Raw genomic sequence first — 26,361 nt, 5'->3', positions numbered from 1 at the left:
GGCATTTGCCCAGTGCTGGAAACTACCCTCTATCCCCACTGATCTTATGGTTATTCAGAAAATCTTACAATGCGCCCGAAATGGACAAACTAACACAAGCATTAAAAATAAAGAATCTTCAACCTATTATAGCAATTGGAATCCTTTGTACATTTGGCTTAATCAAAGATAGATCACCTCTAAGAAAATTAAGGCCGAGGCCTCCGAGGCAGAGATAAAGAAAAGCACTGCCGATGATAGTCTGGAAGAAGAAAAGACCTTACAGACAGTCACAAAAATATGGTTTTATTATAAATGTTTTCTCTACTTCTGTTATCCCCACTTTCCCCCCCCCCCTTCCCTTCCCTTTCCCTCTTTCCTCTCTCAAGCTTTCCTCTCTTTCCCTCTTGGCCCATGCCAAGACTTGTTCGTCTTTTTGTTGTATATACTTTGTAGCTGTGTTGTCGTTGACTTTTTAAAAAGTAAAACTAATAAAGTTTATTAAAAAAAAAAAAAAAAGAATGTATGTCAATGATTCTACATCATTACATCAAGAGGCATACAACAAGTCTCTTGGCTTTGGGTTATTCAACACATTTATAAAAGATTTAATCAAGGTTTAGAAAATATCAAGTTTGCAAAATATCAAATATCTAGCTAGGAAACAGAAAAATGAATTTCAAAACAAGCACAAAGTTTTTCATTTAGATAGAAAACAGCATATAGTAGTATGATATCCATACTACTTAGTACTACTACTAGCTAGTAGTACTTGCAAAAAAGTTCTGGGTATCCTGGTGTATCATAAGATAATACACTGCTCTATTCAGAAGAGATCAGACCACATATAGAATATTGTGTCTGGTATTGAGCACTATATTTTAGGATGGGCATTGACAAACTGGAGCATTTATTTTATTTTATTTAAATATTTATATAGTCACCCATCTTCAGACAATTCTGGCTAGCACCCAATCAAAAATTAAGAGACATAAAAATTTATTTTAAAAACTATAAATCAATGAGTCTGTCTGTCTGTCTGTCTATTCTATATCTTTCTTTCTTTCTTTCTTTCTTTCTTTCTTTCTTTCTTTCTTTCTTTCTTTCTTTCTTTTTCTTTCTTTCTTTCTTTCTTTCTTTCTAATTTATTGACCGCCCATCTTGTCACAGGGTAACTTTACTAGAGGATAACTTTAAAAACTATAAAGCATCAGTTAAAACATAAAACATTAAAATATCAAAAACTGTTATGTCTCCTCTTGGAGATTCAAACGAACAAACACAAAGCAGCCGTTTCACAATCAAATCAAACTGAAGGAAAATAACAAGATAACGACTGGCAGAAACGGTTAGAATTCCCCTTCAAAATTCAAACAAATAGAGATCTCTTTGCAGTAACGTCCTCATTCAAAATAGTCATTTTGTTTCTGGCGAAAGGCACCAGCTCAGCTGTGTCCTTTTATACCCATTAAGGCAACGTGCTAATTAACTGGCTTGCCCTTCAGATTAACGTTTCCTGGTTCTGACGTCAATCCACGATCTAACAGTCATCAGATTCAAAACTCCTAACAGGACCGATCCTTCCAATCACAACACTATCCCCCACCGCAGGGCCCTTCCCCCGAGTCTGATGATTAACTTGACGATGTTTCGTTGACAACCCCACTCTGTCTCCCACAGCCAATGGAGGTGTCGCTCGTTCCAATTGTCTCAGGTGGTCTACACATTGGAGACTTGGAAAAGAAATACCGTTCTGCGACCAAGCCACCAACGGATTGTGCAAACGCAACCAGGACATTCCGAGCACCAAAGGGAGATGAAGGTTCGAGGTGATATAAAACTTATCGCCTCCTCATGATCCCCAATGATCATACGCACTGGCTGGGTGGCGAAACGAATGGGCCCAGACTTGAGCTCACGCCCATCCACGGTTTCCACCTTAATGGGTGGATGTACAGCAACCAATGGGATCCCATAGTGCGTAGCAAAAGCTCGGTCCATAAAGCTGGTTGTAGCCCCTGAGTCCACCAACGCAACAGCAGGAATTCCCTCCTTCTGTGACTGTAGAAAAATTCGAGTGTCCAAAAGTAAATGTCGAGGAGGGCCAGAATTTACTTCAGCAATTTGAGGTGGGGATGTGAAATGTGTCCGACCTAGGGTTTCCTTGAGGTCAGGTCTACCCTGTTTTCCTGACGAGCCAAGAGTGGTTTCAGGTACGGACCTGCGGGTCCCTCTCCATTTGCAGGAATTAACAAAATGTCCCAGACCCCCACAATAAAGACACAAGCCTTCCTGGAACCTTCTCGAGCGTTCTTGCACCGTTAAGTGAGGGCGGAGTGCACCTAACTCCATCGGCTCCTCAACATTAACCGTGGGTTGGAAAACTCTCAGTGGCATGGGTTGTGCACGAGAAAACGAAGATGGTTCCATACCGAGCCGCTTTGCGTCCCACGTTGCTGTAAACGAGCTTCAATTCATAAGCACTGAACTATCAATGCATCCAAAGTTAAAGCCCTCTCTGCATGGACCAGCTCATCTTTGATGGCATCAGACAAGCCTTCCTGGAATGCAGCCATATGAGCCGGTTCGTTCCAATTGGAGTCCAAACACAACAAACGAAATTCTGCAACGTAATCCTGCAGGGAACGTTTCCCCTGATTTATGTCCCATAAACGTCTGTCCACAGTTTGTATCTTAATTGGGTTCTCAAACATCACTCTCATTTGTTGAAGAAAACCCTGGAAATCATTCAACAACGGGCTATCTTGAACTAACAAGGGAGTAGCCCAATTAGCAGCCTGCCCAGATAAAAGGCTAAGAATGAATCCTGTCTTGGCCCGATCATTTGGAAAGTTTTCAGGCCTCAAGGACATAAATAATTGACACTGCCCCAGAAATGCCGGAAACATGTCCATTTGCCCAGAAAATTTCTCCAGCATGGATACTGGGCTTTTGCTCACAGGAGGGGCAGGGGGAACAGCAGCAGGGCTTGGTAAGCTGGAAACATAATTCAGCAATTGTGTTACCTGATTCTGAAGCGTCACATTGCTTTGCAATAGCTGATTAATTTGTTGTTGTTGCTGCTCTACCAAACGCTGCAGTTGATTTAAATCCATCTTGCTTGAAAGATGGTTTGTTTAGGCCAGAAACAATAATGTTATGTCTCCTCTTGGAGATTCAAACGACAAACACAAAGCAGCCGTTTCACAATCAAATCAAACTGAAGGAAAATAACAAGATAACGACTGGCAGAAACGGTTAGAATTCCCCTTCAAAATTCAAACAAACAGAGATCTCTTTGCAGTAACGTCCTCATTCAAAATAGTCATTTTGTTTCTGGCGAAAGGCACCAGCTCAGCTGTGTCCTTTTATACCCATTAAGGCAACGTGCTAATTAACTGGCTTGCCCTTCAGATTAACGTTTCCTGGTTCTGACGTCAATCCACGATCTAACAGTCATCAGATTCAAAACTCCTAACAGGACCGATCCTTCCAATCACAACAAAAAACTATTAGTGTTAATGTGCTACAGCATGTCCATAAGAAAACAAACAATATGATAAGGAACCCAGAAACTTGGAATGATCTTGGATCTATTTAGCTGTCCTCAGCAATTTTCAAGTGTCTGAAAGGAAGCCATAATGAATTTGTTCAGAAAAGAGGACAAGACTAACAGATTTAAATTGCAGAGAAGTAGGTCTCAACTGGAAAGCGTTTTCCTAACAATAAAAAATGTTCAGCAATGGAACAGAAAATCTTTCCTTAGCTGGAGAGCTTAGATTGGCTAGAGACCAACCGTGGGGCATGTTGTAATAATGAATTTCTATACTGGGCAGACAATTGGACTAGATGATCTCCAAGCTCCCTTCTAATCCTTATATACAAGGCATTGGTATTTGGAAGATATTTAGGAAATTAATCAGAAAGATAGAAGAATTATTTTCTCTCATTCTAAAAGCCATAATTGGGCACATGACTTAGTAGTTTACAATGAAATCTATAGTCACTTTTGGACAAGAAATTGGATTGTGTATGGAAACTGGATCCTACATTCTGAAATGTGATCATGGTTGTTCTTTGATCCCCTGTGTGCCTAAAATGTTCAGCTGAAATTTGTATGTTGTTTATTCATGACATTTCCTGTGCATGTTGCATAACGTTCATTCATATGCAGCTATTCAATAAGCATTTTTATCAACATTCTGCAGCTTGGTAGCTCCATTGTGTGAGAGGAGATCATTGAATATAAGAAAAGAGAACTCAATTTCCATTTCTTTGTTTAGTGAAAAGGTGTGGAACCCCTTCCAAATACCAGGAGAGCCAAACGAGCTGATTGGAACTGCCTATTTTTTTCTGCTTTTGTCAGTTTCTTTGTGTTTATACTTTGATCACATGCAGTCATCGAGACAGCAAGCAAAGCAAGTGGGAGCTGTGCCACATTTCTTTTCCGTCTGGCACGACTCCATTGTTTAACTCAGAGAGGAGAACAGGAACAGGTAATCCTTGACTTATGACCACAATTTTGCCCAACATTTCTGTTGCTAAACTTAAATCGACTAGTGAATTTTGCCCCATTTTATGAACTTTCTCGCCACAGTTGTTAACTGAATCCCTGCAGTTGTTGAGTGAGTAACACAGTTCCTGAGTGGATCGTGCTTCGCCATTGACTTGGCTTGTCAGAAGGTCACAAAAGGGAATCACATGACCCTGAGACACTGCAACCATCACAAATAGGAACCAGGGGTGGGATTCTACCGGTTCTGACCAGTTCTATAGAACTGGTTGTTATGATTCTACACAGTTTGGAGAACCGGCAAATCATGGTCCTGTCTGACCCCGCCTCTCTCTGCCTGCCCCTCCCCTCCCCACCTAGTCAGTCCTTATCATGCATGCGCGACATTGCAACATCGCTGACTGCGTTCTCCCCCTGCCCAGTCACTCCTTCAGGTATTTCTTTTTTTCCCCTTCCCGATGATCAGCTGTTCTAATGATCAGCTGTGCCGGGATCCCCCTCGCTGTCTTACTGCTTCACCCAGGAGGCTTCCCTGAGGCCCAGGAGGCAAAAATGGGCATGTGAGAGGAGTGGGCGTGGGGGGGCACACAGCAGCCCCTGCTCTCCGTTGTTTGCCTTCCTGGGCCCCAGGGAAGACTTCTGAGAGCAAAAATGCCCCCCAGGAGGCCCAAAAACTTCTGGAACGAAAAACCAACTCCCCAGGAGGCTCACCTAAGGCCCAGGAGGCCCAAATACAGAGTGCAGGGGGGTGCTGCGTGCCCCCCCTCGCACTCTGTTTTTTGCCTTCCTGGGCCCCAGGGAAGCCTACAAGCAAAAATGCCCCCCCAAGAGGCTTCCCTGAGGTCCTGGAGGGGGAGTGCTGCCAAAAAAAAAAGAAGCCATATAGCCATGAGATGCTGCAATGGTTGTGTCATGCCCCTGGTGGAGTCTGACTCTGAGAAAGAGGAGGAACAGCCAACAGGGAGTGGGAGTGTGGATCCAGAGGTGGTGGAGGAGGCTGGGGAAGGGCAGAGACCGGCTGAGCAGTCAGAGGAGGATCTAAGCCCATCCCCTATCCATCGTAGGTCACGCAGGGAGGAAAGGATCAGGGAAAAGCGAGGTCTACTCAAGAGGAGATTACCATAATACTCCTCGTGGCTTGAAGGTGGGAGCTATGGATATAAGTTTCCAACTGCGCAGTTAGAATTGCTGAAGTCAATTAGTGTTCACCTTGAAAGAGGCTTATCTTTGCTGGTGTTCTTCCTGTGGACTTTTCTCAGCTATTTTCCTGGAGTTTATAATTAGTTATCTCGGCTTGCTTCAGAACTCTGATCAATGCAGTTTGATTTGGTTTTCTGTTTGCCTCCTTATTTATTTTTGTGACTTTAAACTGTGCCTAATAAAACAGTGAAGTTAAGTTGAAGGCTTTACCGGACTTCGATATATGTTTTGGGTTTTGGGTTATTTTGAGAGACTACAGGTCATCACAGGTTGTTAAGTGTGAAAAACAGTAATAAGTCTCTTTTTTCAGTGCTCTTGTAACTTTGAACGGTCACTAAATGAACTGCTGTAAGTTGAGTTGACTACCTACAATAGAACAGAGGAACAAGTAAAGGAAACAAGAGCAAGAAGGCTGAGAAGTTGGCCTTAGATCCCTCACTGGAGATCCTGTTGGCGGTCCTGTCAACTCTTCATATTGAATCCAAGCAGACCTTGGAAATTTGTTCAGGACTTACAAACATGTCTTTTTAGTTTTTTTTAACACTTGAGAAGTTGTCATAAAATGTGTAAGGGAGTTTCAAATGTTATGTTGGAAATGCAACTGCAAAGAGAGTATTTTTTTATCATCTCTGGTGAATGTGTGATAAAGCATATTGGCATCAAGTTTCTGCTTCAATTCAGAAGTTTCTTAAAAGAAATATAAATAATGAAACCAGAAGGTTTGAAGGATAAGGAATTTGAATGAAAACACAAACTTCGTTATTATATGTGTTGACAGCACACAAGAATCTAATATACACAAGGATGGAAAAACACATTAATTCTCCACAATGGAAGAACAAATGGTAAAGGGAATGGAGTTAGCAGAGGTAGCAACAATCATTGTTTTAATTAAAGAAAGGCATTTATCTGGCTTTGTTTCTATTTAGAAATCACTTCTGGGCTTTTCGCTCAAATCTGAAAAATATATATGAAACTTTGGATTTAGTTTTCACTGGAGACTAAAACATACAAAGAACGGTTACAGGAACTGGGCTTGGCTAGTCTAGTGAAGAGAAGGACCAGGGAGACATGATAGCAGTCTTCCAATATTTGAGGGGCTGCCACAGAGAGGAAGGGGTCAAGCTATTTTCTAAAGTCCCTGAAGGCCAGACAAGGAATAATGGATGGAAACTGAACAAGGAGAGATTTAACCTGGAAATAAGGAGAAACTTTCTGACAGTGAGAACAATCAACCAATGGAACTGCTTGCCCTCAGAAGTTGTGGGAGCATCATCCCTTGAGACTTTCAAGAAGAGATTGGACTGCCGTTTGTCAGAAATGGTGTAGGGTCTCCCGCTTGGGCGGGGGGATTGGACTAGATGACCTACAAGGTCCCTTCCAACTCTGATTGATACTCTGATTAGATAAACTCTGTTTATCTAATTTATTACTTTGTTTAAAACAAATGAGTTAGAAACATTTCACCCACCTGAACATAGTTCTGTAGGAGAGTTGAAACAGGCCTTCCTCTTTCCACTGCCCACTGGCTCCATCAGGTCCTGGAAGGAGAATGGTTTGTAAGTTAAGGCACATGGCCTTTGTCAGGCTGTGAAGATTCTTGTCCTTCAGAGAGCTGTAGAAGGAAACAGACAAGAATATTTTGTGAAACCCCTTTTTGCTTCCCACTTAGATTCCCCAAACTGAGGTTTCTTAAATAAACCTTAGAAACTTGACAACTTAGCTAGAAGTCATTGTGAGTTTCTGATAGTCTGACTCACTATGGTGGAAAAAGAGAACATTCATGCCTTATGTAGAAATGATTAAAGATTTTGGTTCAATCCCTATTGGGGCTATAATATTACACTGTAACTCAATGGGACTTAGTCCCAGGTATGTTTAGGATAGCAGTTTTAAATTATTTCTTCAATGACGATTTACCAGGGGTCTCATACCAGTGGCCCGTTGGCTGAATTCAGCCTCCGAGTAATTTTCTGCAATGGACAATACTTTGTAAGCACTGATAGTGCTTAGCAAAGGGGTGTTGCAAATCCATGCAACCAGGGCCATGGGAAATCACAGGAAGAGGAACTTAGGAGTCCTAGATATAGTGGTAAAAGAAATCTGCCCAAAAGAGTCTGATTCCCATAAGCAAATTCCAGTATAGGATGGGTGGTAGAAGAAATGGAGTCAGCTGGAACCCCAATCCTTTCCTGGAAAAGTTAATTTTAAAAAGACTTTTCCATATAGAATGTGGAATGTTCAGAAATTTGCAAATAAAAAGTGTATGTTTGGGATAGTTGTATATAAAATCAACATAACTCCAGAATAACAGAGAGCTGGTTGATCTAAACAAAATGTATATTTGAACTGATAAATATCCTAAGCATAAGTTACATATAACCTGGTATTCATAAAAGTACAAGAATGGATATACTGAAACAAGGCAATTTGGTTGAACATTTTTTTAATGGATTCAGTACAAAAAAAAAAGAATAATAGAATAGAATAGAATTCTTTATTGGCCAAGTGTGACGGACACACAAGGAATTTGTCTTTGGTGCATATGCTCTCATGTACATTATGGAAAAAAATACATTCATCAAGAATCACAAGACTCAGTGTTAGTCATGGTTATTAACAAGCAACCAAATTCATACTAGGAAACCAGTAAAACATACTAGGAAACAAATAAAACAATAGAAATTGTAAAGCTAACAAAGCTGGCAAAACACTGTGTGACATCCTGTGTTGCTTCTACATTCAGAATGGCACTGACATATGTCAAAGTTTTCCCATGAATGGGAACAAATGGGAAAACTTTGACATATGATGCCCTCAGTGGCATTCTTGAGATAACAGTTCTAGAGGAATCCTTGGATTGAATTTCATTTCAGCCTCACAGCTGTTCTATGAAGAATATCAGACTGTGAAATGAGGAGTGGCAGTGCCACTGAGAGTTTATTGCTAAAATGGGTCTTCATCATGTTTTGGGGAAACTATGTTGGCTTAATGAATCAAAAATGCATCAGCTGCTCCCTATATTTCTCCAGTAATATCCCAAGGGACCAGTTACAGTGGTTATTTTGGCATGTCCAGGCAGCAGGAAACTTCCTCAAGCTTTCACAGGGAACATACAAGGGAAAGTCATGCTGCTTGACATTAATTCATTTGGACTTCCAAGCTAACATCCTAAATGACCCACAATACTGAAATCCTTTCAGTGAGAAAACTAATAGAACATAATATTTGTAGCTCAGGATTAAATGGTGGGGTCCTTGGTGCTCTCTGAACTTGGTTGCTTTTTTTGTTGAAATATTTCGTTAATAAACTAGATGACATCATCAGGCTACCATCAGGGGTTTGTTAGTATGGAGGGGAGTTTGAGCAAATCCCCACCTTACTAGTACGGATGATATTACCTAGTTTGGTAATGAAACATCTGCAGGAGAACAGGCAAGCTCCAAGAACACCAAAGGCCCCACATTAAGAAAACTCTTACAAATTATTACCAGAAGAGGCCAGATGTCTTGTCTTTTTCATCCATATAAACAAACCTATAGTAGTAAGTGCTTATCTCATCAGGAAATTCCTGGTTCATGCTCTGCCATGCGCTCAAGGGTAACTTTAGCCCAGCACTCTTTTCCAGTGCCAGCCTTTCCTTTCTATTGCCAGTCCAAAGTCAGCAGGCCTACCTAACAGAATTCCTTACTGAAAGATAGGCTGTTGGCTTCCTTTATGATTACTTGTAAAAGAGCTTTTGAAACAGGCTTATTCTCTCTGGATCTGATTTATTAGTTTGTTGTTTCTTTCTCTATTAAATACGTATCCTGCCACAATCAAACAACCCCTGATGTTATCTCACTGTGAGCTATTGAATGAACTCACTAAGAGGTTCATTTAGATCAGGGGTGTCAAACTGGTGGCCTGCGGGCCGGATGGGTCATGCACAGGCCACGCCCATCCCAGCTCTGCAAAGGCAAAAAAACAACACGATACGTCATGTGACACAATCGAGTTTGACACCCATGATTTAGATAGCCAGGGAATTAGGACCATCTACAATACAGTACAATGTAAGAGTGAAAAGGATCCAGATGATCCATTTCATCTACAACCCTGAATCCAGGGTTGGTCTCTTTGGATGGGGGTACATCAAAGCTTCCTTCAAGAAGAGCATTGACAATCTGTCAGACCCAGTGATTACCTCTACACCCATTCTTCACAACAGTGAAAATAGGCAGGGAGACAAAAGGTAAGTAGTAAACGAGAACCAGTCAGCACCTATCCACTTCCTTGGAGGTCACAGCCCAACATGAGATAACAAAATAACATCTCAAGACCCCAATCACCACAAGGGACAATACCAAAGTAAGTGCATGTCCTGAAACACCTTGTCTGAATAAAATCTGAAGTATAACCCAGATCTATTATCAGAATTTAAAGGTGATGTTCTTTTTAAGTTTACTATCTCAAGATTTATAATGCTTTTGGCTGGAAGGAAGAATGTAATGTAACTGAAGAAACATTTACTATATATAATTCCTTATCAAGGTTTTATTGACAAAGCTGGACAAAGCTGGTTTATGCATTCCAACACGTATTATAGATGACCAATTGACTCTCAATTTTTCAATATTTAAAAGAAGATGCTACCACATATGTAGAATTCCCCGAAACGAGTGTTTTAAATACATAGTCCATAGAACATATCATGGACTTCTTGGGTGCATGCACTTCCCCTATAAAATTTATACTTACCGTCTTAGCATGGTCTTTTCCTCATTAGAATCATAATTTGGGAGTGTCACATCAAACATCCGTTTCATTAAAATTCGTGCATATTGGCCAAAGTCCAGCTTGGCACATGATTCCCAAAGCACCGTTTCATAGGAAAGCGGATCCAATAAGACCGTTATGAATTTTCCTGCAACTTGAACCTTAAACAAACAATTACATTTAGTCATGTAGAGTTAATCTAGTACATTAATGTTAAGAAAGCAATGAATTTTGAAAAATAGAGATATTTCATCATATCCCAACTCTAATCCCTAGAAACCCAATGATTCCTATTAAACAGAAGACTGAATGGAGGTCTTACAGTTTATCCTAAGTCTTGCACATAATTTTTCAACAGATTCCTAATGCAACATTTTACTCAATAAAAAACCAGACCCTGCTTCAAGGATGGAGAACATGTGAACCCTCAGGAATTGAAGAGTGGAACTAGAACAAGGTCTGGAGGGTATACTAAATAAACTGCCTTGACTGTCCTGAGGATCAAGTGGTGGTCTTTGTAGTGCCTATGAGTTTGCATATCATAGCATCTAATGCATTATATTAAAAAGGAGGTGAACAGGGAGGGCAACTTTAGAGGATGTTTATACTAGGGCACATTTTAAATGGTTCCTGAATCTCAGTAATGAAATTTCCATATAAAGAAGGCCCTTAGAATCGCTGTGTGAACAATTATTAGAAAAAATGATTGATTCATAATTTAAGAGATTTTGGAACTGAGTGAATAGTTCATGTCCCTTAATGGTATCAATTAAACTGGCTGCGTGACTCTGAGCTAGTCATTCTTTCTCAGCTCACCTCACCTCATAAGGTTGTTGGTGGGAGTAAAATAGGAGAAGGGAAGAGCGTTATATATGTTCACCACTTTGGGTTAATTATTAAAAAAAACCCAATAAACGATACTTTCCCCAAACATGGATAATAGGGATTGCTAGAGTAAGAAAAGAAAGCGAGAGAGAGGGAGAGTGGGAGGGAGAGATAAAGACTCCTTCAACTGAAACTGAATTCATATTCCAAATTTAGCCGGTTTATATATGTTTGTATATGACTAAGTACACAATTTCTGTGTCCCTAGCAAAAACATTTGAGTAACATTTTTGGCACCATATAGTGTTCTAAATCAAGAATTAACTTTGATTCCTAGAAATTGTGCCATTGCTGAGGAATGCTGTTACAGTATTCAGGAACACCTGTAGGGTGAACTATCACCCACCTCAGTTTTAATGGACTTTGTTCTTGCTCTGGCTTTAAGGAATGAATAGCGGTTTCATAGCTTGGAATTAAAGAAGAAATGACGGAGAATTATTCAAAATCATCTGGCTACATTCCATCAGGTCCCTTCTTCTATTCTATTTGAATCTTTATCTATTTAAAATATTCACAAATTTTGAGGAACACTGGTAGCTAATACTAAATATTCTAAAAAATCCCACAAAAAGTCTCAAGTGTTCCCTTCCATTCTATTATTAAGTGTAATCAATAATAGCCAATAATCACCATTTGAAAAATAAGGTTTTCATACTTATTCTGAACACCTGCTAATCAGAATAGGAAGGGAAATTTCAAATTCCAAATTATGGATAGTATCCTCAGATCAATCCTATCTGGAATCATACATCATGATGTCATTAGTTTTTCAAGACTCCAGGATCTCGTGTTTGTGTGTGCATGTGATATATATATGCGCGTGTGTGTGTGTATACAATCACACACACATACCTTGATTACATGGCAATCACATATGTGATTCTTTTATCTCTTTTCCCAAGAATGCTAATAGGCATCCATAGAAAGAGAGCAAGGAAGGCAAGCAACCAAACATGGGCCCTGATGCAAATTATATAACATGATATAAAAGGGGTGGGACTTGTAGTAACATTATGTCATATGATTCATCATTCTGATATCATCACAAGCACCTGCATATGGAAATATGTGTGGCCTTGGAATTTACTATTCCTATTTGCTAATAATTCCTTACCCTGGCTGATGGCTATTACGTTAGACCACCTTAACACATTTAGATGGATGGGAACAGTAATAACAGTGACACAGCCTTCTTCTGCTTACACATTTTCGGTGGAAAAGAATACGGAAGCACCAATGGGAAAACTCAGATGGCTTGCAACTCAAAAGTGACATCATCCAGGTGCCGTATAAAACTCCATCAATTACGTGCTGCACCTTTATTTATTTAAATCATTTATTAGGTTTATATCTTACCAGACAGTCCTCGACTTACAACAGTTAGTGACCGTTTAACATTACGGCACTGAAAAAAGTGACTTGTAACCATTTTCCACACTTACGATCTTTGCAGCATCCTCATGGTCATGTGATTTACATTTGGATGCTTGACAACTGACTCATATTTATGACGGTTGCAGTGTCCCAGGGTCATCTGATTCACCTTTTATGACCTTCTGATAAACAAAGTCAATGGAGAAGCCAGATTCACTTAACCACCGTGTTATTAATTTAACAACTGTAGTGATTCACTTAACAAATGTGGCAAGAAAAGTTGTAAAATGGGGCAAAACTCACTTAACAAATGTCTCACTTAGCAACATAAATTTTGGGGCTCAATTTTGGCCATAAGTTGAGGACTACCTGTATAAGGCCTCCAGGCAGTTTACAAGATTTTCAAGGTAGCATTCAATGAATGCCTATCTACACTGTGTCCTGCAGGAGATGAGCTTTGGCACCCTGGAGAATGTAAATTTATCAATACTCACTGTGAAAATATCACCATGCTTCTCTTTCATCTCAGACAGGAACTTGGCAGCATCTTTACCAAATGCCAGTGCATGCCCAAGCCAAGGAATGTGACCTCTGTCAAGTGGAGGTTCATCAGGCCTCCTGGAAAACATATCAAGATAGATAAACGATTAACCACGTTGCTATTTAATCATTCCACACTGTCTCATAAAATACATTGTCCTGAAGTCTTAGATGAAGTTAAATAATACAAAAGCCAGAAGCTACCATGTGACAGCTCTAGCGACAATTGAAAGTAAAGGTGTGGCATGTGGGCTTTACTGATGTGGCATGGCTGCTCTTCTGCAAGCATGAAACCTTCAATGGAGTGGGAGATAGGGAAAAGAGAAGCTCACTTGTCTGCTGGCCAGGGCTATCCAGGACTGTTGTGGGGAGATGCTGAGGCCATTGGTCCAGCCTGATACAGAGGTAAGCCGTACTAGAGCCTTGGGAGTCCCACCTCCTCAATGGTTATGCCGCTACTCTAACCTAAACATTGGAGAGAGAGAAGAAAGAAGGAGAAAACAGAGAAACATTGTGGACGGAGGGAACAGCATAGCTAGAGAGAAGGTCTGGAGAGAAAAATTAAGTGCTCGGTAGTTGTTAGTCCTCGTAAGGAAAAGAAAAGTGCAGGAGTGGCTTCCCTGGAAGAGGGAAAGTGGAGACCCAAAGAGATGAGAGCTCCATCCAGTGCCAAGAATAAGAAAGAGGGACCCAACTGGCCATAAGCGGTGGGTTCACCAAAGAGCCAGGAGGGGTAGATGTTGGTTGATAAGCTCTGGTCACAGAGAAAGACTGGTTGGACGTCTCTCAAAAGATTCTTTCCCCAATGGACAAGCAGAAGGTCTTCGGAAGAGGTCAATCCACGCTGAGCTCATTACAGCAAATTCTCACCCACTGTTTCTTTTCATTCTCTCTCCTGTCAGGGCCACAAACTGAGGAAGGAGACTGACAGAATTACAGAGTTGGAAAGGACCTCAGAGGTCTTCTGGTCCAACTCCCTGCTCAGGCAGGAAACCTTATATCAGTCGTAGCTAACCTTTCTGGGCTGCCAAAAATTGCGAGCACGCCAGCAGGCCCGCACTCATGTGCCAGCACCCAGAATGGAATGCGCACCCCCCATGTCCCCTGCGCATGCACTCACAATCCTTCATCCCCACCCCCTTACCTGCACTGCGCCTCACAGCTGATCTTTTTGGCTGGTTTGAGGCCTTTTTCAGCCTCCCAGAGGCTTGGAAAAAGCCTCTGCAAGGCTTCTCAGGATGAATTATAGGCCCGTTTCATCACTTCCGGTATTACAGTGACGAAACGAGTGACAAAAAGTGATGAAATAAGCCTATAATTCAGTCTGAGAAGCTTTGCAGAGGCTTTTTCCAAGCCTCTGGGATGCCAAAAAAGGCCTTAAACCAACCAGGGAAAAAATCAGCTGTGAGGTGTGCGCAAGTGCAGTAAGATAAGTTTGCCTGCGGCTCACGTGCTGGCACAAATGGCTCTGTGTGCCACTTGTGGCATGAGTGCCATAGGTTCACCCTATACCATTTCAAACAAATGGGTGTCCAATTGCTTCTTGAAAAGTGACTCAGAGAAAGGAAGAGGAAGGAGGAGAACTAGACTAGAAGGAATCTCTAGGAGGAAGACTTAGGAAGAAACCCGACACTGCCTGAATACCAGTACTGTTTTGTACTGTTGTATTGTTCCAACACTACTGCAAACAATGTCACAGTATATAGTAAAAAGCATAAAGGTTTCCACTGTCTTATTTTTCAATGTCAATTGCCACACTTGCAAAACAACTGCTGTGACAGAGATATTTGTAAAACAGCCTCAAACAATTTAACAGAGTTGGAAGGGACCTTGTAGGTCATCTAGTCCAACCCCCCACCCAAGCGGGAGACCCTATACCATTTCTGACAAATGGCAATCCAATCTTTTCTTGAAAGTCTCAAGTGATGGCGCTCCCACAACTTCCGAGGGCAAGCTGTTCCATTGGTTGATTGTTCTCACTGTCAGAAAGTTTCTCCTTATTTCCAGGTTAAATCTTTCCTTGTTCAGTTTCCATCCATTATTCCTTGTCTAGCCTTTGGGTGCTTTGGAAAATAGCTTGACCCCTTCTTCTCTGTGGCAGCCCCTCAAATATTGGAAGACTACTATCATGTCTCCCCTGGTCCTTCTCTTCACTAGATTAGCCAAGCCCAGTTCCTGCAACTGAGGAACCCATAGCCCAGGTGTTTTGCTAAGTGAGAAAGTTGGGTGGAGTTTTTGGCAGCTTTATTAAAAAAAGAGAACTATTCTAACTAGGTAGGATTCTCTGTGTACTGAGTTCCAAAAGTCTAATGAATCTTATCTCAATTGCATGCAGGTAGTCTTTTTTGACTTACAACCTTTAATTTAGTGATCATTCAAAGTTACAATGTAACTGATAAATGTGACATGACTATTTTTCATATTTACAACCACTGAGCATCCTCATGGTCACATGTTCAAAATTCAGATGCTTGGCAATTGGCTCATATTTACGATGGTTGCAGCGCCCGTGATCATGTGATCACCTTTTGTGACTTTCTGAAAAGCAAAATCAATGGGGAAGCCAGGCCCATTTTACAGCTGTGTTACTAACTCAACAACTGTGACGATTGACTTAACAACTATGGCAAGAAATGTGGCAAAATCTGTCCTGCTTAGCAACAGAAATTTGGGGTTTAGTGGTGGTCATAAGTCAAGCACTACCTGTATAAGAAAAGCATGCAGAACAGAGTATGCAGCATATCCTTGGTGTACGAAAGAACCATACTGTTTCGAAACAACCATACTGAACCTCAGCTGGATTGGCCTTTAAATAGAGAGTTTCATTTTTCCTTTTTAAAGACAGCAGAGGATTGTTTTCTTGACCCTATCAAAATGAAGTTAAGCAATACAAAATAAAGCAGATTGTTTGCTGCAGTTGCACAAGGCAATGATTGTGAAGTTATCACAAGGTAGCACAAACTTTGTGGAAAAGAAATTCTTCTGTGGCCCAGCATTCTATGTTTGAAGTTTCCAGGTTCAGTCCTAACAGCTTTATAGAAAGCTAGTAGAAGACTTTTAGGCCAAAGAAAAACTTTCTGAGGCCAACTTCTTTTGAATTAGTCATCTTAGACAGCACTGAGCTAGATAAAGGCAGTTAATTTATATTGGCCTCCCCTTATCTTGAGAGCCTGGACATACGTGGACTTCAATTCCCAGAATAGCCATTACGGAAAATTGTAGAAATTGATATCCACAAATCGGCCCATTACCAAAATTGGGGAAGGGTGGTATAGAGCAGTCCAAAGCAGCTTCCTATCATCAGCAACCTTTCATGGAAAATATCCAAAATGCTTAGAAATATATTTTATTGATTGATTGATTTGATTCGGTATAAGTATAAACATGAGTAAGAATACAGAAAATAGGTACGATTAAATGGGGACAATAGGACAGGGACGGGAGACACGATGGTGCACTTATGCACGCCCCTTACAGACCTCTTAGGAATGGGGTGAGGTCAATAGTGGATAATTTGAGGTTAAAGGAGTGGGGATTTGAGGATGTAACTACAGAGTCAGGTGGTGCATTCCAGGCATTGACCATTCTGTTGCTGAAGTCGTACTTTCTGCAATCAAGTTTAGAGCGGTTAACATTGAGTTTGTATATCTGGGATCCTCAGGACAAAGCAAATGAACTGTGATAGGGATGGGGAATAAGAATAGCTAAGTCTGCAAAGTAATTTGCTTCTAGTGCTTAACTTGGTGAAGCATGTCAGCTATAATAGCTTATCAAAAATCCTTTTTTTAAAAAAAAAAATAACCCCTCTCATTATGGTAGAGGTAATTGGCATCATATGGCAGAAGTTTAAAGAGAAAGTTAAATTAAGAAAACTGTTTAAGGGGTGAATTATTGGCTCAGATAACTACTGTCCATATTGAGAAGACAGAGCCCTGGTTAGATAAAGTATAATTTAGATAAATGTATCACAATTTAAAAACCCCTGTCAAAATGTGTTTGTGGTTAGCAGATGAATTTCCCAGAGTAATTGTGCTATGTTTAACTGCTGCATCTTGTCGGTATAAACATTAATTTAATGGGATGCAGATGTCTGAAATTAATTGAAAGCACATTATAAATCAGAAAAGGTTGTATATCTTTAACATAGTCCTCACTACCAAACAAACACCACAATCCTGAATTGAAGAATCAGAATAAAGGAGTTACTCTTCCTTAATAAATCTCTACAGACTTAATTTGGTTCAAGCACAGTTTTTGATGTGTTGAAGTTCTAGCTTGCTGGGCGGGTGAACATTTCACTACAGGCAGAAGTGCTACAGATGTGGATTTTCTTTTTATAGGGAAAAACTTATGGAGAACAACTTGATATGCTTTATTTTTGTCCATCATATGAAAGAAATAAAAGCTATGTACAGCTCTATAAAGTCATAGCATTTGTCCTATTTAATTAAGCATGGGAGAGGGTTGTATTTCAAATGACTGAACTGAGAGCACAAGAAGACATTTGGCCAAAATTAATGGCAACTTTAACTGTAAGCATTCAATGTCTTCCACTTTGAATATCTGCTATTAAGCATAAGGACTGACAGTCACTTTATACTGTCATTTTATATCTGTTTGGCTATCTGAAATATAACTATTTGTTCCTAATCTATTCCTATTACTGGAAGATATCCTCTCTTGCCAGTCTTGTGCTATCTCCTTGCTTCAGCATATTGTATACCTCTAATTCAAAATGTTCAGTCTATGCTCATGTAATTATTTCCTCCATGGGTTCTGAGCTACTTTCATCCAGTAAAAATGCTAAAATAAAATATAGTTTTATTTATTTAAAATGAAAAGCATTTCAGTTGCTCCATTCTTTTCCTATATAAAATTCTTACTCTAGGTGAAACCTCCTCCCATATGGTGACACCACCCCCCCAATGGCTCCTCCTCTGAGAAAAAAAACAGCCCCAGATACAGATCTCATGTCTTTCAACAATGTGTTCATATACAGTTATTGTCCTTGAAATATATAATAATCCATAATCAGGAGGCTGTCAGTTCGACCCTAGGTAGAGGCTAATATTTGGAATAGACTCTCTTGCTCAAGCAGGGGGTTGGACCAGATGACCTCCAAGGTCCCTTCCAACTCTTGTTATTCTATGATTCTATAAGTATGGGTGAAACCGACATCACTGTTTTTATAAGGTTGCCAGCTACTTTTCTGACCAAGAATGAAAAGGATGAAGCAATCACAATTCAATGTTTTCCTAGGTTTTAGTTTCCAGATCTGCTGAATAAATTCAATTCAGTGCATTTCTTAATACAAACATTTTTTCTATTTAGCCCAAAAGATCACATAGAAATCAGTTGTTAACCAACAACTTACTTAACTGATATAAACTATGGACCATCAACTGCTTAACTAATATAAACTACGGGCTGTTTGATTCTAAAAATAGAGAAAGTTGGCTGCGCTGCCATTCTGCCTTTCTCTATAGTTAAGCCCAGAGGGTAATAAATTATAAAATGTGTTTCCTAGTTCCACAAGGACAAAAAGAAGAAAGGGCTTTCCAAGTTTATAAGACAGAGAATTCTAGTACAATGTTTGCTAAAGACACCTACAAAGTAAATTTTTGTAGTTTGCTCTCAATCCCTTCTTCATCAAATATACAGCTTCCTTGGAAAAAGAAGTTTAGAGCATTTTTACTTACTTACTTACTTATTTATTAAATTTATGTGCCATCCATCTCACTGTCAACATTTTGTGCATACATTGATGTATAATTTTAAAATTGTAAAAATTAATATTTAAATAATTTTCCAGGATGTATATCTGTTATAATAAACTATGAAGGATCAAGCCAGCCAAAGGATAAATATGTAATGAGTAAATGCATTCATCTGCAAATTAATTTGTATTTTCCTTTTAAATTCCTTGCTGATTATTTAGCATATGGCCTATTGCACATGGACTTGCAATCAGTGGTGGGATTAAATTTTTTTTACTACCGGTTCTGGACGTGGCTTGGTGGGTGTGTCGTGGCTTGGTGGGCGTGACAGGGGAAGGATACTGCAAAATCCCCATTCCCTCCCCACCCCATTAACCTGCTTTTCAGCTCTGTTCTCCTGTGCAGGGCAACAAAAGAAGACCCAGATGATCAGCTGGGACTCGGGAGGCAGAGAATTGATGGGGGTGGGGCCAGCCAGAGGCGGTATTTGCTGGTTCTCCGAACTACTCAAAATTTCCGCTACCGGTTCTCCAGAACTGGTCAGAACCTTCTGAATACCACCTCTGCTTGCAATATATATTAACATTTCACTTCGATTAATAAAATACACTAAAATATAATGTAAAAAAGATCTGTCTTCAAATTCAAATGTCTGGGCCATCTAACCATTGAAATGCAGCATCATATATAAGAAAAAAAAAATCAGGTATGTGCCCTCAGCTTAGTCTGTCACAATGTGATGTACAGTTTGACATGGGACCCCACAGTCACACTGAGGGGAGGATGTTATGTCCCATTTATGCAGACACCACAGACACCACATCAGGTGCGAATCCTATTCAGGATTGTCCATTGCTTGTGTGGTAGTTCAAAGCCTGGCACTTTTTTGTGGGATTATTTATATGTCTTCCTAGGCCTGAAAGTTCAGTGACCGATTTGGCTTTCTATTGGAAATCAATGTTAAAGTTGTTGGGCAGATCTTGTGCAAGTGGTTTCCTGGATTTGAGTCTTCCTGCTGATAAATGGGAAAGGTCAGCATGCACCAGTAGGAGTGAATTGTTCATAATTTTTCTGTATTCTCTCATTAGTCACCAACATCCAACCACGGATATGGCACAAGAAGAAATAGTAGCCCAACTTGCCTTTGTAAAACTGGCAGTGTTATATGGCTCAGAACAGGAAGCCAGCAAGTCAGAATGGTTTTAATACATCCACTTATAATCCTCATGGTGTCGTTGAGTCTTCCGTCTAGCTTACTAGTATGGCAGCTGTTAAGCCATACAGGGGCACAGTATTCTCCTTTGAAAAAGATGGTGTGGTGATCCAAGATCCTGTTTAGGTACACACCTTAATGAGACCTATAACTTTTTAACAAGGGGAAGCTTGTTAAAACTTCTAACTCCGAAACTGATCGTAATGTGGGAGGTTGGGTGAGTCACAAATAAGTGCTGGGTATGTGATTTCAACTCAGTAGCATGCCAACTAATGAATTTCTTTAATCTATTAGGATGCTCTTTGCCAGTCCATTATTCTATTTAATCCCCTTCATTTAATATATTTATGAAATCCACCTCTTTTATTTCCTAACAGTGCTCTGGGGGCCTATGAGTCTGTCAGTGACAAGAAAGGCATGTGTAAAATGGCATCGTGGACATTAATACAGTATGTCTTCCCCAGGGCCAGCTTTAAGTTCAGGTTGAGCAGACAATGGCTTAGGGCACCAAAGTTTAAGGAGCATCAACAAAAACAGGCCAGAAGAAAAATGATCAAATGCTAAATTTATTGCAGGAATATAAAAATGTTAAAATAATTATTCTAAAAATTCAAACCCTCACATTGGAGAGAGGTTGGGAATGTTCAGTCCTTCAGAACAAATGTATCATTTTGGTTTTCCTTCAAGACATGGAATAATATGGGCTAAAATTGTGGAAAAGGATTTCCCTATCCATTCTTGTTTTATGTAATTAAATAATACTGTATATAGGTAGACAAAATAATTTATAACTAATTAATCCTAGAAAAACTTGCATATAAACCTTGAATCTTAAATATAGGTGTAAGTAAGTCAACCTTTAATCAACAGAGCTTACTCTGAATAAACATGAAGAATATTGCATTACAATGCAATTATTAAAAAAAACACATAGCTCCCCGGCCTAGTCAATAGAAATTTTCTTTAGTCCACTCACATTTCTAAAGACTTGGGTAGTATTTAATGTGACTCATTATGCAAAGATAGCTTGTTTAATTTGAAATATGATAGAGTTTTTAAAAAACCTAAACTCTAACATTGGAACATACAAAATGTAAGTTTAAAAATAGCACCACAGCATTAAACCATCCATATACGCACATACAATTGCTGGTCTTTTTAAAAAGAAACATGCATGGATTGAGTACATTTAGATACATTAGGTCAAAATAATTAATAGTAAACTGAAACAATGACAGAGTGATAGAAAAGCAAAAAATATAATCCTGGAGATTAAGTGTCATAAAACCCATCTGTTACATATTTTTACCTATGACTAATTATTGTTGAACCCAGCCATTCTTAATGTAACAAAGGCTTGCCAAGGTTGTGCAAAACTCAAAGAGTTTGATGGAGACCATTTTGGCAGTCAGATGATTTAACAATTGCAGGGACAGAGATATAAAACAGAAGATCAGGGTGTGTCAGATGTGAACAACCAGATTCACACGTGTAAAGTTCAAAGTAGCTACTTTATTGTTCTTTGACAATAATACAAAAATATGCCCATACTGGCACCTTTTGCTTGGGAAAGACTATATAAGGCTCAAAGGGGTGTGGGGAGCAAAGGGGTGTTTTGTCAGACTTTGCTCTCTGGTACTTACATGGTTAGTCCAGGCTAATCATACTACTTGAGCGCTCTCCCCTTCTGGGATGGTTGCTGTCCGATGAGTACAAACCATAGGTTTTCGGTCATAAATACTCATTATATCACGATTAGGAAGTGTGGTTCTCTAGATTTTTGGAGGAAGTTTGGAAACATTCCTTTTCCAGGTATTTTGTCTATTTGGGGGCTTTTACTTCATTTTTTTGGAAGCAATAATGCAAATTGTTAGCAGTTGTGACTCTAGGAACTCAGAAATGTGGATTGCTACACTGCAGCTGCAAAGTGTTTATCCCTGGGCTAAATGCATCAATTAAAATGCAAGTAGGGAAAGAATACAGAGCAGTGCTTCTTCAACCTTAGCAATTTCCCCATGCTGTTCTGGGGAATTCTGAGAGTTGAAACCCACATATCTTAAAGTGGTCAAGATTGAGAAGCACTGATATAGAGCATGACCTTTGGATTTGTTCTTTTGGCCAAAAAGAAGCATCTGTGTGAACTTGCTCCTTCAATGAAATAATATGTCACATTTTTGTGGGCGCTTGTGTTATGTGCATGCTTCTGCTCTCCTTTTGTCTTTTGTCTGTGTTTGTGTGTAGGGGTCTAATTAAATAAATATTCTTTGCTCTGGATCTACAATCCGGAGGTTAGAATGGAGGAATTTGCAGCGTTCTCTGTATATTGGCTGACTTTTTCTGAATTTTTTTCTTTTACCAGATCCTAGCAAGAGCCCACCTCTTTTTTTAATTTGGTTTTTCTTTTGAGAGCTGCTCTTACACAGATTGAATGAGGACCCATTCTGCTCAGTTTCCAGAGACTTATCATGCAGGCAAGCAGATTGACAAGAATCTTGAGTCTCTGTATAAAATTACTTTCCAGCATACTTTCCAACATACATTTCCAACATTGGGTTGGAAAGAATTAAAAATATAAGTGCATACATTTTTATCAAAATAGTTGTCAAGAGATACAGATATATTTTTCTGTTGTAACAGAAAAAGCCAAGAGTTTTGATGATGTAAGATTTCCTGTTATTGTAACAGAATATCTTTGTCTATGCAATTAATTTTCCTAAAAGGTCTTTGGAGTAGCTGGTAAAACTGTTCTGTTGCGGTTATAGTGATTATAATTTTTTTCTTATATTATTTTTATGGCTTACTTTTAAACAGTCTCTAATACACATTGGTATGGTTTGCATACTGCACTTAGCCATGATTTTAACCCATAGTGAGTTTCACATATTCATTAGCCACCTGGGTAACTTTGAGCCAGTCACTCTCTCACAGCCCAACCTACCTCACAGAATTGCTGTTGTGAGGGAAATAGGAGTAGGAAGATGTGTTGGATATGTTCACTGCCTTAAGTTATTTATAAAAACAATAAAGACAAGAAGATACAAATAAATATCCATGAAATGATATTGGGTGGGGATTTGGCGTGTGGGGGCAGAGTGCCTTTCAAATAATAGGATGCCAAGTTAGTTTTAATAAAAAATAATTTGCTAATGAACCAACCACACGTCAAATGTCATGTTAACCATTCTTGATAAGTTGTTTTATCATTCACACACACACCCGCCCAATGTCTAGGATGCAAACTAGAAAAGGCTGCAGATAAGTTATTTGGTCAAGAAGCAGAATAAAGAACAGTTATGCCCCAAATACTAAACAAAGTATTTGATCTTGCAAAAAAATTATAAAATACTCTATTTGCTAAAAGCAAATGGATGTTGCTCAGAAAGAAAAACAAATGAAATATTTACTATTGCAATATTCATATGAATTCTACATCTGAACTATTATGGAAAACGCATTCCATACAGAAACAAACATAGTGTATCAGTTAAGGCAAAAACTCCCCCACACCCCCAAATGTAGCATCCTTCTAGCTGGCACATCTCCTTTTTAGTTGTGTGTTCTTCTCACACACTCTAATTTTGTCTGTTTTTTATTGTGCAGAATAGCTATTTTTGCACAACTTTCTTAATGTTGTTTATTTATTGCTAATATCTCAATTTATATGGCAGCCCATCTCAAGTTCATGACTCTGGAATATGCCTCTTTTGTTGGACCTAATGGGACAGGTAGATACAGTATGATGAGGAAGAGGTGGCCCTTTAAAACCGCAGCCCCATACCATGAAGGGCTTCACAGTTTAAAACCAGCAGCTGATAGAGCATGCACAGATGCATTGAAGAGGGCACTTAACTGCCCATGCAGCTGCATTCTGTACTATCTGTAGATGCTTTTGAATTAACCATTTTTGGGTCCATACAATATACTGTATTCTAAACTCACCAAATGAATTTAGCTTGCATAAAACACAAATTCCTCCCCATGGTTAATACCAAACAAGCTTAAAATGCTATACTAATATAGCAGACATGGCTTACCTGGCTCAAGTTAAATCTTCTGGGGTGATACAAACCAGGCTTTTCAAAAGAAGTTGTAAGTGGCATTTTCATATGACAGTGTGTTTCTATTGCTCACTTAAGAACCACAGACATTTTTAGACATAAAAATGTCATCACAAGTTGGCACTTGAGTTTCCAGACTGGAAAAATTTTGTACTGGAACAACAGTACTGTAATACCACTGCCACCAATCAAGAAATGTAGAAACTCTGGTGGGTGCCAAGGAAAATACTGTGGGCAGACTTGGGGACTGAGTATAAAATAGAATATTTTGTAGTTAGATAATCTATAATCCTCTCAACACCCACCCACACATACCAGGTGAGATTTGAGAGCTGCATAACAGGCACATGCTATGTGAACAAAGAAATTGCATAACAGATCATCCCAAAAGGTTTATCTAAGTCCAACATCCTGGGAAGTCTCAGGGATCTGTCAAGCATAAAAGCTCATAAAAGCTTCTATATAGTCACACCTTTTAGTTCCTATTTAAAGCAGATGAGCTTAGGTTCTGTTCCCAGAAACAATGCCATCAAAAACAGTATGATTTTTTTTAAAAAATCATCTCATATTTTTATTAAAAAGCCCTCTCATTTATTAGCTGGGTTGACACAAATGTTAAAAACTCACGGCATAATAATTTAACATTTGAATGAATCTATCCAATTGTGATTTATTCTATAAAGTACAGTTAAACATGACTGTATGTGTAAAAAGCGCATAGTCTTCAAGGCTAGTTTCTTAGTATGATTTGATTGCTGACTGTGCCCTATGACTATCATTAAGTGTTGTACGTTATTATTCTTGATTCTTAACGAATGTATCTTTTCTTTATGTATACTGAGAGTATTTACACCAAGACAAATTCCTTGTGTGTCCAATCACACTTAGCCAATAAAGTATTCTATTCTATTCTATTCTATTCTATTCTATTCTATTCTATTCTATTCTATTCTATTCTATTCTAGTTTGCCATTGCTTCATTTCAGGATGTTTTTGAGATTTCCTACTTGCTCCAAAACCCCTGATATTTCCGAATGATTTTCCATCCAATTATTAACCAGACTCAGGCTTAGTTATTTTTAGATCAACTGAAGCCACCACAATGCTCTTCTAACTCCACCGATTAATCAATGCACTTAGTGATGAGATAAAGTATTGTTCTTCCTTTTCTAGCACTGACTTTCCCATCAGTAAGGTTGGATGAGCTTGTTTTCCAGGAACTTACCCAATCCCGTTTCTCCACCTCATAATTCATATTACTCCCTCCATCAAATTACTCCCTTCCGGCAAAACTCTTGCCTTTTATTATACTCTCAACCCATTCCAGGCATCGTAAAGCGATTCACTTGTAAGGTCTCTAACCGTCGCACCGACCTCACCTGTGAGAGGGACGGAAGCCACATTTAGTGGCGATCTCCCAAACTTATTTCTGTGCTATGGTGTGGCAGCGATAGATTCCCACCTGTCCCGACCCTTCCCTGGAGGCGCGCGGAATGGATCCCGCCAGATACTCACCTAATCCTCCCGCTGAGCAAGACCACCAGCAGCAGGAACAGCAGGAGCAGCAACAGGAGAAAGTTCAGCCAGCTTGCGCCGAGGACGAAGGCGCCCATGGTCCGGAGGAGCGCAGACGCTCTCGCTCTTTCCCCGGCGCGCTTCTGTCTGTGCCGCTCTCCTGCTCTTCTGTCGCCTCCGCTTTCTTCCCGGCTCCCGGCGCTCCCCTTCTTTGCTCTCCTTGCCCTCAGCCCCTTTTTGAAGCGCTCCGCCCCCGTTCTGGGTCCGCGCTGGGCCTCACCTCAGCCCGACCCCGGCAGGCTCAGCTTCGGGGAGGGGAGGAGAGGAGAGCGGGCTTTTGCGTCTGTCTGCCTTTCCTCATCTGGCTTCAGCTCAGCCAGAAGTGGTTGCCGAAAGATTTCCACCTCGTCTTTCTTTCCGATTCTTCGAGGAGGGATTTTTCGGGAACGAGGAAGCAGCTCTGGGCTAATACCAAGGACTCCAGATTTACCTCAACTCCCATTGCGTTTTAGCACAGCAGGCCAGATCGCTATGTGGTAGGGTGTAGAGAGGGGGCAAAATTTATTTTTATTTATTTTATTTATTTAGATTTGTCAATCGCTTACAAGA

The 26,361-nt window shown here is 39.8% G+C and overlaps 1 protein-coding gene across 2 annotated transcripts in view; it reads right to left on the bottom strand.

The window, feature by feature from the left end:
- PTGIS (prostaglandin I2 synthase) overlaps positions 1–26,153 on the bottom strand; it is a 55,817-nt gene extending 29,664 nt beyond the window's left edge. Inside the window, exons 1-4 of one of the 2 annotated variants that reach the window (XM_026697499.2) lie at positions 25,753–26,153; positions 13,204–13,327; positions 10,433–10,611; positions 7,164–7,307 (exon numbers count right to left, since the gene is read on the bottom strand). In XM_026697499.2, coding sequence (XP_026553284.1) covers positions 7,164–7,307; positions 10,433–10,611; positions 13,204–13,327; positions 25,753–25,850 — 545 coding nt within the window. In that variant the 5' untranslated portion in view covers positions 25,851–26,153. Of the gene's footprint in view, positions 1–7,163; positions 7,308–10,432; positions 10,612–13,203; positions 13,328–24,213; positions 24,237–25,752 lie in introns of those variants that run through there. The other variant, XM_087929005.1, reaches the window with a different exon arrangement.
- Between the last annotated feature and the right edge of the window lie 208 nt (positions 26,154–26,361).

The sequence above is a fragment of the Pseudonaja textilis genome, chromosome 3, assembly GCF_049901715.1.
Source record: "Pseudonaja textilis isolate UNSWEBS1 chromosome 3, rPseTex1.2, whole genome shotgun sequence".
NCBI classification, from domain to species: domain Eukaryota; kingdom Metazoa; phylum Chordata; class Lepidosauria; order Squamata; family Elapidae; genus Pseudonaja; species Pseudonaja textilis.
Note: the sequence above shows the minus strand (reverse complement) of the source record. Positions and strands in the feature narration are given on the sequence as shown.